Source organism: Artemia sp. Qi Xiang Cuo, chromosome 1 (assembly GCF_049724085.1).
Source record: "Artemia sp. Qi Xiang Cuo chromosome 1, ASM4972408v1, whole genome shotgun sequence".
NCBI lineage: Eukaryota > Metazoa > Arthropoda > Branchiopoda > Anostraca > Artemiidae > Artemia > Artemia sp. Qi Xiang Cuo.
Window position 1 is genome coordinate 100971399 of NC_142794.1, and position 16171 is coordinate 100987569.

Sequence of the window (16171 nt, forward strand, 5' to 3'; positions counted from 1 at the left end):
GATAGGAGCTTGAAACCTCTATAGTAAGACTATCTGATATGCTGACTCCGATGTTGTTATTTCTATTTAGGTTATAAGTCCTTTAGGGGGTGTTTCCCCCTTTTTTCGAAAAGAAGGCGAATTTTCTCAGGCACGTAACTCTTGATGGGTAGGACTAAACTTGATGAAATTTATATATTTGAAGAAAATACAATACATTAGCAGAAAATACAATTCTTTTGATGTATCTATAGGTATCAAAATTCCGTTTTTAGAATTTCGGTTACTATTGAGCCGGGGCGCTCCTTACTTACACTTCGTTATCATGAACTGTTTGATCTGGCAAGAAACACGAGAATACAAAGTGTTGGTAACTTCTCAAAAAAGTAAATATAAAATAAAAAATAAAATAAAAAAAAGTCACGTACGCTGACTTTAGCCAGTTGCCCTCGAGCCTCATATTGATCCATAAACTCTGAAGATGTCTTCCAATTACTAGACGACAAAGCTTTCTAATGCTTGACTACCCTAAGTCTTTTTGATTCGACTGCAGGCTTTACAACTGCACTTTATTTTCATACCATGTGTAGTTAATTAAAACTCACAAGACTGTTTTCTTACCGGTTGATGTTAACTAAATTTTTAGTTTCCATTTCTAAGCTTCAACTTTCGTGGTGAAGTATGGAGCATAAGAGCACTTAAGATAAGAATGGATAATGTATGGATAAGAACTTTGGTTTCACGTTGTACTGGGTTGAAGGAACACTTAGACAGCCGTTGCCCCAATTTGAGTCGTCAAGTCACAAAAACAAAAATATATAGAAAAACAGAAAAAGTCAGCACCGAGTATCCTCAGTTGTCTTTTTCCTATGATCGCCCTTCGCAGATCTAGCCCAGAAAAATGAAGTCCATCTGCTTGGTGGATTCCAAAAGAAATACATAAACTTGGTGGGCTCTCTTATGACTCAGAACTTGAGTAAATCATTGTTTCAGCAGGAGTTCTTCCAGAAGGCCCCACAAAACAAATGTTCTTTCTGATAAAGATATATATCAACCGCTCCACCCATGAATTTTAGTGTTTGAAGGAATGAGTGCTCTTTAGTGGGAGAAGGAGAAAAAGTCGTCTGGAAGAGACCAGAGTCGTCATGGAGACGTTATAAATTAAAATCTTTCAAAACTTTTCATTCTATTCATTTTTAATCACCAGGTCTAAAAATTACTATTTACTACTTACTACTACTACTACTACTACTAATTACTACTACTACTCTCCTACTTATCTATGAATATGAGAGCCGTTTCTAAAACTGTTGGTGGCTCAGAAAATAATGTGTAGCTAAGATATCAGTCTAACTTATTACGATTTAAGCCAATGAAACACTAGAAACAATCACAATTGATCTTATTCCAAAATTTAATTGTTTTAGCGCTTTTCTTTCCGGCTTTTTGATCTGCCAGGTGGCGTATCATGATGAAGCAGAATGTGTTAATGTCAACTTACTTGCTTCATTTTATATTTGAATTCTACACTCATCACTATGTGTTTTTTCTGTGAAAAAGAGCCAACATGTGTCAATATGATGGTCCTATGACCATGTCACAGTTATAGTTGAAAAATATATAGCTCCCTCAAAAAGTGGAATTAAGTCACCAATAATACACAAAATTGTTCAAAATTATTAGAAAATCTCAAAATAAAGTAAAAAATATGGAGTTGTCTTAAAGAAATTTCATGAGAAAAGTAACAAACCACTAGAAATACTGTTTTTTCTAGTTAGTGACCTCTAATTTGTCTTTGAGTACAAAAAAAAACCCAGCAATTACTAATCTTTGAAATGAAGAATATATACAGTTTATTATAATTTGCGTTTAATTTCAGAGGTCCAGAAAATAAACTATTTTCAAAATGTCCGTATGGGACGATTTTGGATTTGTACACATAAATTGACCTGCTCTGAACAGCAGTGAGCCGGTGCACCGAAATCTTCGGAATCAATAACATTGGTTACCTTAAACCGTCGTCAAACCAACTGCAAGACATATATGGCATCCTCCCCCTGAAGATTTGCTAGATGTTTTCCAGAGAAACTGCCTACGGATTGTTCTGGGTACCCGTCTGATTGACCGCATTTTAAACAGTAGGCTGCACGAAAAATGTGGTTCAATCCTGCTCTCTAGGGCTATTACGAAACAAAGGTTGAGATGGCTAGGCAATATTCTGCGATGAAGGATGACAGATTGCCGAGGATTGTTCTTCTTGACCAACCGTCTAGGGCTAAACAGAATGCAGGTCATCCTCATCTGGGGTGGGAGGATATCATAAAGAGAGATTTAAAGAAAATGGGAACTTTCTAGGAGGGTGTAAAGAGGGAGGCTTTGAATTGATTGGGATGCAGGAAGAGCATGCGTAGCTGTGTTAGCCTCAGGCAGCTTGGAACAGCGTTGAGTTGCTAGTAGTAGTAGTAGCTAGGCGTGGATCCCAGACTAATACTCAACGTGCAAGCAAAAAATAAAACTCAGAATCTCTTTTTCCACAGAGTGATTGGTACAACAAAATGATTTTTTTTTCAAATTTCTCCATTATTTTTTTATGGCCTTGGATTTAACCAAACTTTAAGACGGAATTAAAGTATTTATACGGCTATATGTCTTTATACGTTAATAAATCATACATTTCATCATCTGGAAAGGGCTGTTTAAGGAGGGAGAAACTGTTAAAATCTTCACTTTTCTGTGCTTGAATGAATTCACTAAGGGATTTTGGGAAAAATCTAAAGGAATCTAAAAAACAGACTTTGTTAAAGCACAAATGACCTTTATCAATTATTTTCCATTTAAAGTATAAGACTAGCAACTTTTCAGATAATTTGGTATGATATTATACGTAAAACTGCCATCTACCCATGTGCCATCTATAACTTAACCTCTCTAAAAACCTGCCAACGCTGGTGATACAAATTTCAAGTCATAGTTGGAATTGTGTATGAATGGAATGGCACATACATCTTCAGAATGTTTGAAAGGAACTTTAGGAATCCTCAAAGCTTAGTGACAAGGTACCCAGGATCACTTCTTTCAAAAGTATTAGCTTAAGTACACTCATCGTTATCTTGTCCACTGGGTGAGGAAAAACTGTAAACTCGATAAGCAGATAGCAGAAACAAAAAAAAAATGAAAATAAAAAGATATGTCACGTGTGAGGGTTTCGTGGGAGGTGAAAAAAAAATGTATAAAGCTTAAAAGAGGATGGTATGAAGAGCTGCTGCCAATGCATTCTCTCACGCAGCACAGCCATGTGATTAGTCTAGAAAAATAATATTTTTTTCGGTAAATATGGTATAAATATGTTCTTTAAAACTATTTATTCAATTCAAAACTAGTTAACAGCGTAAAATGTTATCACAAACTAACAGTTACTGGTATTTTTAAAACAAGGTATTATAAACACGTCAAAAAATATTTCAGATCTTTATAAAATCTCGGACTTTTCGGAAGCATTAATTCCTTCAGATCGGAGACGTTTGAGCATCGGACTGTAGATATCTTCAGTCAGCGGTAGTACCATTCCTTTTGTCTGAATTTCACCTAAAATCGATTACAAAACTGATAAGACGACCGAAACAGAAACAATCAAATAAAAAGTTCTACACGAAGACAATAATTAAATAATCAAATAATTAGATCTAGACGAAGACAATAATAATTTTTTGACTCAATTAAATGACTCAAACTTTCTACTAATTTTTTTTTTTTTTTAGAAATAGTATAACCTTACGAAAAAGAAATCAACATTTTGCAGCCAATATTTTTGACTTCTTCTAAAAAACACTGACTATCTAGACGAGTGGTTCTCAAACCTATTTAGACACTGTACCCCTTTTTATCCACAAAACATTTTAGGTACCCCTTCTCAGTTACCGGTGCTAAGTAAAGTGTAGCTAAAATATAGATAAAATTGCCATTCCTAGAGTTGATTTTTTTTTTGCCAGCCGCGTACCCTTAAAAAATTTGTGCCACAGTTTGAGAGCCATGGATCAAGAAAATTTGTGAAAAAAATTACAAACGTGTTCAAATGTTCTTACGCCAATTCCTGTACATACATGGATATTGCCTGGACATACCAAATTGCCTGTTTTTTGTGACTGTAACGTTTTTTTGTTCTGAACCAAAAACACTGGCCCCCCTCCTTCAGAGTTTTTTCTTCTTTTTTCACTTTTCATAGATCCAGCTCTGATACTTTGGGAGTAAACGCATTTGTTTATGACGTAAAGTTAAAATTAGTTAACAACCAACAATTCAATTATTGAATCAATCACTTTAATGTAATGTAGGCCTATTCCAAAGGCACTGATTCATTTATTCTAAATGCACACATTCTAATTTAAAAACCATTTAAATTTAGAAAAGCTATACTAATTCATTTAGTTTCACAAGGTTACGCTTGTGAAAGTAGCGATTCAATGGTAAAATAACTTACTTTAGACCAGGAAAATGAGGGAATGTGATCAAACGTTTTGGTGTATATAGACATATAGAGTCAAATGGCCATAAAACAGTTTTTGCAAACAGGATTGAAGGTATATACTAGGGGTCGGCACCGTTTCCGTTTCTGGTTCTGTTTTTCTTCCACCATTTTCTGTTCTGTTTTTTTTTTAGAAAACGGAAAACAGAAAACAGATAGCCGTTTTTGTTTCTGTTCTGTTTTTTTTTTCTTATCGTTTTTGCTGTTTCTGTTTTTCTTATACCCATTTTTCTTCATTTTCCGTGTTTTGGCTGTGAATATAATCATATCGCATTCTTGTAACTTTTATTGTATTTGGACACTTGCCATGTATAGAGACATATAATCTTAGCCCATTCATCACAAAGGAGATGAATGTTCGATGGAACAGCACCCTTACTATGAGCATCCTTACTATGAGAGAATATTGTACCCGTAAAGAGACACTGCGCAATATCTTTAACCAAAGCCTTCATTACGCTAAAATCAGAGAGCTCGAACTTAACAACAATGAGTGGTCCGTTGTGGAAGCTGTCATTGAGGTTCTGCGCCCGTTCAAACAGGCAAAAGTGATAACTAGTGGACTTAATTATATTTTGGCAAGCAAAGTTGTGCTTTGAGAAGCACAAATCAAAGTTAATAATCGAAGTTAATAATTGAGAAGTGCCTAAGTTGTCAAACACCTTTGGTCCGCGTTCGATTCTGTTGATAGAAGAGCTTTAGTAAAGGTTTTATCCTTATGTGATATACCAGACAAATACATTAAAGTGATTAGTGCTATGTACGAGAATAACACTGCTGTGGTTAAGGTAGGCAATGAGGTTAGCAGCTGGCTTTGTATTAAATCAGGAACTAAGCAGGGTTGTGTTCTATCCCCCTTTATATGGATTATTTTCATGGACTTTCTCTTAAGGAGCACAAGAAAGGCAATGGGAGACCAAGGAATCAAATGGGGAGGAAAATGTTGAAAAGGTGTCAGGAATCCTGTGCCGTAATCTGGGAATACTGCGTAAATTGAAACATGTATTACCCCCTTCTGTTCTTCGCACTTTGTATTTTTCTATTATACATCCACATATATTGTATTGCTCATCTATTTGGCTGAGTACGTTTCCATCAATTACTAATCGAGTTCGAGTGATCCAAAATAATGGAATCCGTGTGTTGACTGGTAAATCAAATCTTGTATCCGTTAGAGCTACCTATATTGATGTAAAAGTATTACCTGCTGCAGGCCTTAGAGATTTTTATAGCCTTCAATTTATGTTCAAATATAATAATGAATTATTACCGTCTTGCTTTTCAGGAATGCTAAAAGCTAGATCTTCGATTCATGATCATGAAACTCGCCAAAGGGAAAATTTACATGCCCCGCTCGTGGTGTCTGCCAGGTCGACATTCTCGCCTATTTATAGGGGATTAAAGTTGTGGAATGGGGTTAATAAAGAGTTAAGAGAAATAGGGGATCTGAAGGAATTTAAAAATAAAATAAAAGGAATGTTATATGAGAAATATGATTTTTAATTTTTTTCATTTTTAATTTTAATTTTTTTTAATATTTTTGTTTTTATGTACCTGGAGGACAAGTATGGTGATTTTGTGATTGGTGGTAGGAACTGCGTGCGAAGGGGAATGATTTTTTCTTTTATTTTATTTTTTTTTAGGCCTAGGTTGTATATTTCTGTTGTGAATATGAAATTTTGATATATGCCTACCCTTAGGACAACCTGACCCCAGGTTCTTGGGTCGGTAGTGAGTAAAATGTATTGTCCTTGTGTGTGTTAATAAATTACTATTACTATTAAAAGAAAGAGTTTCCTGGACTTAGATTATGCTGATGATTTAAGCATCCTAGAGGAAAGTGTGAGCAAAATGAATGAACTTTTAGAGGTTTTGTGAGTACAGGGTGATAAAATAGGTTTGAAAATTAATGTTAAGAAGACTAAGCCACTAATGCTAGGAATAAGTGAAGATGAAAAGGTGATGTTGGGTAATGAAAAGACTGATCTGGTGGGCAGCTTCACTTACCTTGGTAGTATTATTAGTAAAGATGGTGGGAGCAGTAGAGATGTTAAAATTAGAATAGCCATGTTTACCAGAGAAATTGCTTAAGGATTGTTCTAGGTACCCGGCTAACTGACCCTACTTCAAACAATAGGCTGTGCGAAAAATGTAGTTCAATACCGCTCTTTAGGATTATAATGAAGGAAAGGTTGAGGTGGCTAAGACACGTTGTGCAGGTGAAGGATGACAGATTGCCGAAGATTCTTCTTTTCGGTCAACCGTCTGGGGGTAAACGGAAAGCAGGTCGTCCTCGTCTGGGGTAGGAGAACGTCACAAAGAAAGATTTAAAGGAAATGAGAACTTCGTGAGAGGGTGTAAAAAAGAAGCTTTGAATTGATTGGGATAGAGGAGCGTGTGTAGCTGTGTTACCCTCAGGTGGCTTGGTGCCGCGGTGAGTTGTTAGTAGTAGTAGTAGTAAAGTTGTGCTGATGATTAAAGGACTTTAGTTATTTAGTGAAACGCCATATAATAATGCCATTCCTGAGTCAGTCAATGGCCTGAAGGAATTATTAGCTGTCCAACCCAGGAGATATTTTTTTAACAGTCCTAGGTTTGATATGCTACTCTTCATAAGGTGTTTTTTTTACCTTGCAATCTACGAAAAAATGAACGATATAGACAGAGATTTAGCTCGTCAGTTCGTCTCTTCACTTCTCCAGCAGTTTTTTTTTTCCGAAAAGAGAAATACAGAAGGACCCCTTCAAATTCAATTGAACTCTGCATCTTTCCCAATTGACGTCACTCCTATCAAGACAAAGATTAACGAAAATGCATCACCGACTCCACATAAGAAGACAGCTTGGTTGCTAAGTTTCTCTGCACGACTGGGTTTCGGATAAACTCTTCAAATCAAAATGCTAACAATATACCCACTGCTCGCGCAGCAGAAAATATTATTAGGGCATATGAAGAGAGAGTTCCAGTGTTCTTCAGTGAATGACGTAGATCAGGAAAAAATAATTCTGATCAACTAGAATCTTGGACTGCTTGTATGAATCTCGCAGTAACTGCAACTTCAGTACCACGTGAGAGTGCATTTAGTATTGCTGGGTACTTAAAAAAAAACGGAAATATCTGTTAAAACAGCCATTAAAAGAAAAAACGTGGCGTTTCTGTTTTCATTTGAAAAAAATGAAAAAAAAACGGAATTGCGTTTTTTTTTCTTGTTTCTGCTAGAATCTGTTTCTGTTCCGTTTTTTAATTGCCATTTTTTACCGTTTCTATTTTAGCCGAAAACAGAAACGGTGCCGACCCTTAGTATATACTATTATTAAGCATTCTTTAGAACAAGGTTTGGACCTCTTATCCCCGTGGAGACTTATGTATACCTGAAAACAGAGCCGTTCTTAAAGTTAGTGGTACCCGGCAAGGCCGTATCCAGGGGGGGCTACCGGTTTTGAACCCCCCCCCCCTCGCCCCGAAATTTTTGACCGAGTCAAAAATTATTAAAACCTTATTAAAAGTTAGCAAAATTAGTCGAAAACCGAGTCGAACATTAGTAACCCCCCCCCCCTCGAACAAAATCCTGAATCCGCTCTTGGTACCCGGGGTGAAATTAATTATATCGCCCCCTCTCAAATTATATATAAGCAAAAAAGTCTGCAATCCCCCAGTGGCGGTGCCCCCACTCCCAGCTGTGACGCCCGGGGCAGCTGAATATTTTACACACACCTGTGCTGCATTAAGCATGCGAAACTGCCATAGTTTCCCGGTCATTTCCACTATTTCATAAAACTCTCTTTTTGACCAGCTTATCACCCTCGAGAAAGCTAAATTCCGATATAAAGATAAATTTCACAAAAAATAGTGCGAAACATACGAATAGCAACAGCTTAAATATTTTGAGAGAAGAAACGCATCCTGATGACTAAAAGGTTTTAAAATATACATTTTAACTTAAATACAACAATGAATGAAAAAGACTTTAGCTGTAATAGTCTTTCTATTTTTATGAGTGATATTCGAATATTTTTAGGTGACTCGCTAATATGATTTACGTGTAAAACACGTAGAAACAATCAACTTTATGATGCAGCTTTCAACTTCAGCACAGACAAAAATAATCGTGAGCACGGAGGGAAATTCCATACTATTCATTGTGGTTCTTTGCCGAAAAGTTTCGGCAATTTTGAATTTAAAACAATTCTTTAGGTGACAGGTTTATAAAACAGAGCGAAAGCAGTTCAAAAGAAAAACAAGCAAATTAAAATCTCACCATCGAGCACCATTTTTGTGGCGATTGCAGCTGGATAACCAACAGTTTTTGCCATTGCTGAATAGCCATTGGAATCTCCATAGTTAACAAGATTGATTCCTCTCTTCTCTCGCTTACCATCTGGCCACTGGATAACTATTTCATGCCGCAGGATAACAAGATCCCTATCGCCTTTTCCTGAAATTCAAGCCAATATATTTCCCTTGTTATTCAAGCCAAGGGACTGTTAGTCTCCTAAATAAGGGTATTGGACAAGGCGGTTCTAATAGTGTACTTCTTGTTTTGACCTGGTTCTCGTCTTAGGAGCTTCAGGGCTATTATATTTATTAGTATTGGACGTGATCGTCTATTACTAGGTTGCTAGCTACCGCTGCAACCCGGATCAATTAAAGGAATGATTTAGGCTTATACTTACAGTGATAGCCCAGGCTATACAGCCTAAAAAATACCCACTCTAGTATTTAGTAGTTTTCTGGAAAGAAATTATCATTCTAAAGGTATTTAAAAAACGTCTAGACGTAGTATGGCTGAGGAAGATTTGTACAATTTTCGATAGGAGTTCTCAAAGTGGATTTTAGGTAACCCTTTAAAATGGCTAGCCTGCGTTTTACGGATGATGGATGACCAAAATATTCTGCTTTTCAGCTATCCGTCTGGAGATAAACGAAAAAATAATTGTCTGTTAACAAAGTAGAAAGAGGTCGTTAGAAAATATTTAAAGGAAAGGAAATTTGACTTCATAGGAGGTGTAGACTAAAAAATTTGAACAAACAGAACTGAAGCTGAAACTGAAAAATTTTAACAAACGGAACGGAACTTGAACAAGCGTACAAAGCTGTTTGCTTCACGTGGCATAAAGCCGTAGCGAGTTGTTAGTGGTGAAAGTAGTAATATGGATACAATCAATATTACATTAATTAAAAAAGCAAACATCATAAACTGCAGTTGTCAATATGGCGGAAATGAACAAATTCGAGAATTTTTTTGGAAGAAATATTTTTTTACACTACTATAGGATAAAATTTTAATGCAAAAGCCCGTGGGTCCGTAGAAACACAAGAAAAAAAAAAAAAAAAAAAAAAAAAAAAAAAGTTGACATTTTCAACCAATAACAAGAATCATATTTCAACGCATAAAAATCTTAACAAACTATCCCCTCAAAGATAATTTCTTAAGCACGAAATCCCCTTTCAGAACCCTGAACTAAATGAATCCTTTAGGCCTAAAATGTTCTTAAAATACCTTACCTGACCTTCTTCTAAATTAGCTACTTTATCGATACACCAAGCCTGAAACCTCGTGCACCTGAACCTTAGTTTAACTCAAGGCAAGTTAAATGAACCTTTGTTCAACGGACCACCCGTGCAACGCGACCCTATTTAACTGAACCATCGTCCAACTTAACCCCCGTGTCAAGCCCCATACAATTCAGCCCCGTTTAACTTAAACTTTGTTCAACTGAACCCCGTGCAATTTAAGCCCATTTAACTGAACCCTCGTTCAAAGGAAGAAAATGAAGGTGTGTCTGGGTATTTGAAATTCCATTCAAAACACTTTTTTGAAATTCCAAAGAATTTGTTCGCAATTGGTTTTAACGTTGATATGAAAATAAATAGAATCTATCATTAACGAATTAGCTTTGTATATGAAGTATTTTTTTTTTCACTATGAAGTTTTCTGAAAACTCTATTTTTCCCACATGGAAACAGAACTGGGAAGGGAAGCATTGGACTGGGATCTTAAACACCAGTTTCAGGGTTTTCGATCAAGCAGATTTCAAGGGTAGACGTTTCTTGGTTTCAAGACTTAGCACTTATGGAATAACCGTAAAATCGCAGGTTGGTGCCATAAGACATTTTATGATGGTGTTGTCATGACGAAATAAGCCATGACCGTAAAATCGCAGATTGGTGCCATAAGAGATTTTATGATGGAGTTGTCATGACGAAATTATGAAAAGCACGTAAATGTGAGCATTAGCTTTCAAATGACCTTAAACAGCTCTCAACAATATTCTAGTGGAAAAATAAGCCAGACAAAGCGACACTTATTAGAGTTTTCAGCTCTTTTTAAAAATCTTCATGAAATGTGTTTCAGCAATAAACTTTTATTATTAAGATGAATCTAAATAATAGCTATCATTCCTGAATCAGCATTAAAAGCAAATTTGTCTTACGAGACAGTGCTTTTGTTTTAAGGATTTTTCAAGGTTTTGGCTACTATAGGCCGTTATTTTCTCTGTATTAGGTTGCAGCTATTCCTGCAATCAGAAGATTCAAGTGCGTTTGGGCACTGGCACTGGACATGAAAAGTTTCGCTAGAAAATTATAAGACAGAAGGGTAAATTGTTTTTTTTAGGGGGGGGGAGAGGAATGGTTTTGTATTTAAACAGCATAAAATAAAACAAAACATTTACATAAGAATTAACAAATAAATAAAGACAATTTCACCTGAGTCAGCTTTTATCACTTTAAAAAATGGGTTGTATTAAGTTTTTCTAGTTATATTGTTGGTTTGAAGAGAGTTGAGCTGAATAGGGTTGATTTGAATGACTGACCTGACGACTTGATTGAGTCAAACAGGGCTGGGTTAAACTGGGGCTGAGTTGCATAAGGATTGAGTTAAATGAGGGTTGAATTATATGGAGGTTGAGTTCCTCGAGGATTGAATTACACGGAATCGAGTTGAATGAGAATTGAGTTGAGTAGTGATTGAATGGATGGGTTAATAGGGTCTGAAGTGTATGAGGTTCAGTTTATAAGGCTGACTAAGAAGTTCATACGGGAATTTAGTTGAATGAGGGTCGCTGCAGCGGACGCCTCACTAACATATTTATTAGCTTAGTGTTCCTTAACTACAATCCTCGACATGCCTAGACATCACCTTTAGCACGCTAAACTAAACACTCAAATAAACAAGTCCCCTTTTTAACCTTTGACATTTTTGCTCCAAAATTAACTCTAACCTCAGATTCAACCTCTTCTTTACTCCTAAATACTAATACTACTGTCTTCTTAGCATTTAAAGCTATATCTTTCTTTTCTAAATAATCCATCATTATATCTAATAGCTTCTGAATCCACTCTACTATATACATTAGTATATTCTATAGATTATGCCAGTCTTCGGTTTACAATAAAAAAATCATTAAGCTTGGCTGTCTTACCATAACGTGAGTGCTATGTTAACTCATGGGTCACTTAATGACCAAATACTGTGTTGTTTATTACTAAGTTGTAAAACCAACAAAATTGCAACAGTACCCTCTATACTTACTTTTACCAGCCTAGAAATAAAATTCCCTAAGAAAATACCATATCTCTACCTGGTATCCGGGATCCTGTCAGGTAGCTGTAAGTAAAGTTCATCTGAATCACTATTATCTTCATCAATAGGTTCTACAGGGACATATACTACTATAACTGATACATTGCATTTTTTAACTGTAAAACGAGCTACTAGTATCCTATTTTTAATACCTTCCCAAATATAAGCAAGACCTATGAGCTTCCTTATTCATCATGAGCCCTACTCCTTCCCTATACACTCCGTACATATCTGCCAGAGTAAATGAATTTCAATCCACCTACTTCCATGATTTCTAGCCCCTTGGGTGATACAAGTTGATGAAGCTTTGTATAAGTAAACTAATTGCTGGACTTATATATATAAATATATAATTCATATATATAAATATATAATCATATATATAAATATATAATCAATTAGTTTAAATACTCCGTAAAGTAATTGCTGGACTTATATATATATATAAACATATAATTCATCGTTAGATTAATTCTAAAGTAATGGGTGCTTTCTAGTCTAGATGACAATTGCCGTTAATAAAAATTAATTTTCGTTGTAAAATCGGTCCCTTGCCACCAAGCACTAAAAAAATTATGTCCAAACCAATTGTTTTACTTTCCATGATCACAAAACAATTGAATATTTCATATTCAAGTACAGACTTTAATAGGTGGCACTAAGTTTTAACAGAATAGAAAATTGATAAAATTCAACATTGCTATTATTTTTCAAAAAAATTCAATATTAACAACATAAATTCAATATTATCAATATAACAGCCTCATAGTCAGAAAATATAAGCGTAAGTGGTATGGTATAACAGGTGTTGGTTTTGCCAATCTTTTCAACAAAATGACAAAAAAAAATCAAATTGTAATTTCTATAAGGGACAAGCTAAAAAGATTTTGTAGGTTCATGAAGTACCCCATAAACATATATCACGAATTAAACAGACTAAACAGACAACTAATAGATATCGTCAACCCACAAACATTTACAAATTTCGTTCGCAGTTTTTAGGAAAGTACAATCTATTTACCTAGGCTCAGTCTTTTTGAAAGATAATGACTTAAGGTGTCTAGTGGCGATCCACGTTTGGCCACAGGGTCATCAGAGAGTAAACCCAGGGTCTCGATGGCATCAATCCGTTTTCTATTGAAACCAACTCTTTCATAAACTTGTTTCTTGAAATTCTCGTAAAATAGGTTGTCATCCATTATTCCAGAGAGTTCACAAACAAGTTGACGCTAGAAATCATAACATGTACATACTAAGTAATGAACTTCTGGAGGTGAAGAAAACCCCATTAGATTTATCAGTAAATGCTGCACTCGGGGGGGGGGGTTGTTGTTGTAAGTTTTAAAAGTAAATCCTTATTTTTGCCAAATTCAAGTTATATTTTGAGGACATTTGAATTTACTTTGAAAGTTGTTGTTTCTGTGTTTCTAAATAGTCAATAGCACAAAAATGTAGGATCCCAGTACAGCAAGCAACAAAACCAGACCGAAACATACCAGAGACATATCGAAACTTTTGACTTACCAGAAATAATCTGAACTCACTGGTGGCCGGCCCAAATGCGGTTGCTAGTGCTTACAACATGGAGCATTTTGCCCAGTAATCGGAGGTCAAAGGAACTAATTTGGGAAATTCAATCACTGGATGCATATTTTGAAATATTGATGTTTTGGGCAAGACTTTCCATTTTTTTTTTCTTGATAATGAACTTTATTTCGTAGCCATGGGTTTGAAACAAATGAAATTCTGGGTTAAAACAGCTCATTGCGCTGGGTTAAAACAGCTCTTTTATCAAATGATGATAAAAAAAATACTTAAGAACTTTTTTTGATAAGCTTTTTATTCTAGAACAGATATTCCAGATAGCCATAAATTAGGTCCATTTATATTTTTAGACAGAGCATAAAGTTGTCTATGATTTTCTTACATTCCTCTATAACATCCTTCTCTGCATTTTTTTTCCCAGTTCAATAACAGCCATCAAAATCCCTACAGATACTCTGTGACCAAGGTTGCTCCAAAGAAAAAAAAATCCTTAAAGCATGGAATACCGTGGCACTTTAAAATCGGTCTTCGAGGTAATGAGGCAGCTTCCAACGATTCCTTTTACAAAATCTTGTAGAAGCTTTGAAGATTCTTTGTCTTACTAGAATCAAGTCATAAATATAAGCAACCGTTGCTAGCAATAGGTCTCTCGAGGCATACCAAGGGACTGGCTCGACTTACAGAACGAACGGTTCGAGGTATTAAATATGCCGAGGTCTCGACCACTCAGTAGTTAACTCCTTGGTGTCATCAGTTGCTTGGAAGATTCCCACTTTAATTCCATGGCCCCAAATTTACAATGAAACAACTGTGAATAGTGAGTGGATAAATGAGGAATCGAAAAACCCACCAAACTACGATATTTTTTGAAGGGTGTAGGAAGCATGTGAAAGTTTGTTACGAAAATACCCCATATAAAAGACATCGTATGGTACAATGTATTATATAAAACAGAAAATTTAGAGGCTAAGTTGATCATACCCATTGCAGAGTCATTCAAGCTGGAAACGCAGAAATTTTGCAAAAACAAATTAATACAAAGACATTGACTACAAACTGCCAATATCTAGTTAAAACTCACTGGAGAAAATCCCGAAAAATAAATTTAGAAAGATTTTACGCTTATCCCTTTCATAAAATAAAATAAATAAAAACAGAGAGACAATAAATTCAGGGGGAAAACGATAAGGAAAATATTGATGATAAAATCGTAAGACAAATTAGTATTTTATCTGATTGAGGTTAGTCCAAATTTGTACTTGCATTGCCCTGAATGAACAGAGAACTTTCCAAAGGAACATCTTTCTCACATGCCTCTCGGCAATAAAGAGCTCAAACTCTTAAAACATCCAAAGTTGTACTTGCATTGCCCTGAATGAACAGGGAACTTTCCAAAGGAACATCTTTCTCACATGCCTCTCGGCAATAAAGAGCTCAAACTCTTAAAACATCCAAAGTTGTATTCAAGTCCTATCTTTAATAACTTCCCAAGTAGGAAAGAAGGAGAAACGACCCAAATGAATATAGAGAAATTCGTGGTATAAAAATAAACTTACCAATAAACAACAGATCCACAAGCATGACACATATGTAGGCACAACAACACGCACATTTACAACTGACGAGGAGGGAAGTCTACTCCACAAAAATTTTTGGCACTGTTTTATGTAATTTACTTACTTTTGCTATTCGACTAACACCCTCCCCCTTCCTCTATCTATTATGTATATGTGTGCCCCTCCTCCGTTCTTCAGATATATATTGAAGTTGCTTAAACGAATATTTTTTTGTAATGTTAGCCGGTGGTTAGTTTCCTTGAAATATATATTCAAAAGTTAGAAGACTACCGTTATTAACGTGCTCATTATTTTTGGATTAAACTGGAAATCTAAATTATTTCTTCTTTTTCCAGAATTTATTCATAATGTAATTTATTTTACTATTTACTCCAATCTTTATTACAAACCAACGAAACATTTACTCACAAGCAAACTGATTTTACGAATTACTTTCACTTAAAAAAGAGGTATAACCGTTATTATATTTTCAATTGTTTTTAATTATTAGTTGTTCTAAGGAATCCCTTCAAACATGTTGATATGGTCACACCTGCTGGCACTAAATGAGAATCCATGAAATATGCAGAAAAAAAAATCTACGAAAGAGTACTCTTTTTGGAGGTATCAGAATTTACAAATTGAAATGAACAAAAACAGTGATACATACCCAGGTGATTTCAGGCCCTGATTCATGAAGAATAGGATGATTTTGAGGATTCAGCAAACCCAACATTTGCATACCTTTGACATTCTCACAAAAGCCAGTAAATCTCAGAGTTCCTCTAAGAACAGTCTGTGCCGCGTCAATTCCATAAAACTTAGCATACTGGGTGCTATCTCGATTGGCAAATCCCTCCAATGCGAAGGCAGGCAAGAATTCCTGTTTTGTTGCTGATTCTAAAAGAGCTCCACCGCTCGGAATCTCAATAACCTAAAATATACGAAATAGCATCAAGTGATAATAACGTATCAGTATCAATA

The 16171-nt window shown here is 35.4% G+C and overlaps 1 protein-coding gene across 2 annotated transcripts in view; it reads right to left on the reverse strand.

Moving 5' to 3' along the window:
- Positions 1-3324: 3324 nt before the first annotated feature.
- Positions 3325-16171, reverse strand: part of LKRSDH (lysine ketoglutarate reductase/saccharopine dehydrogenase) — a 108536-nt gene continuing 95689 nt past the window's right edge. For both annotated transcript variants that reach the window (XM_089088148.1, XM_089088155.1), the window contains 4 exons: positions 15858-16121; positions 13108-13315; positions 8760-8936; positions 3325-3564 (listed from right to left, as the gene is read on the reverse strand). In XM_089088148.1, the coding sequence (XP_088944274.1) occupies positions 3449-3564; positions 8760-8936; positions 13108-13315; positions 15858-16121 (765 nt within the window). In that variant the 3' untranslated portion in view covers positions 3325-3448. The remainder of the gene's footprint in view (positions 3565-8759; positions 8937-13107; positions 13316-15857; positions 16122-16171) is intronic.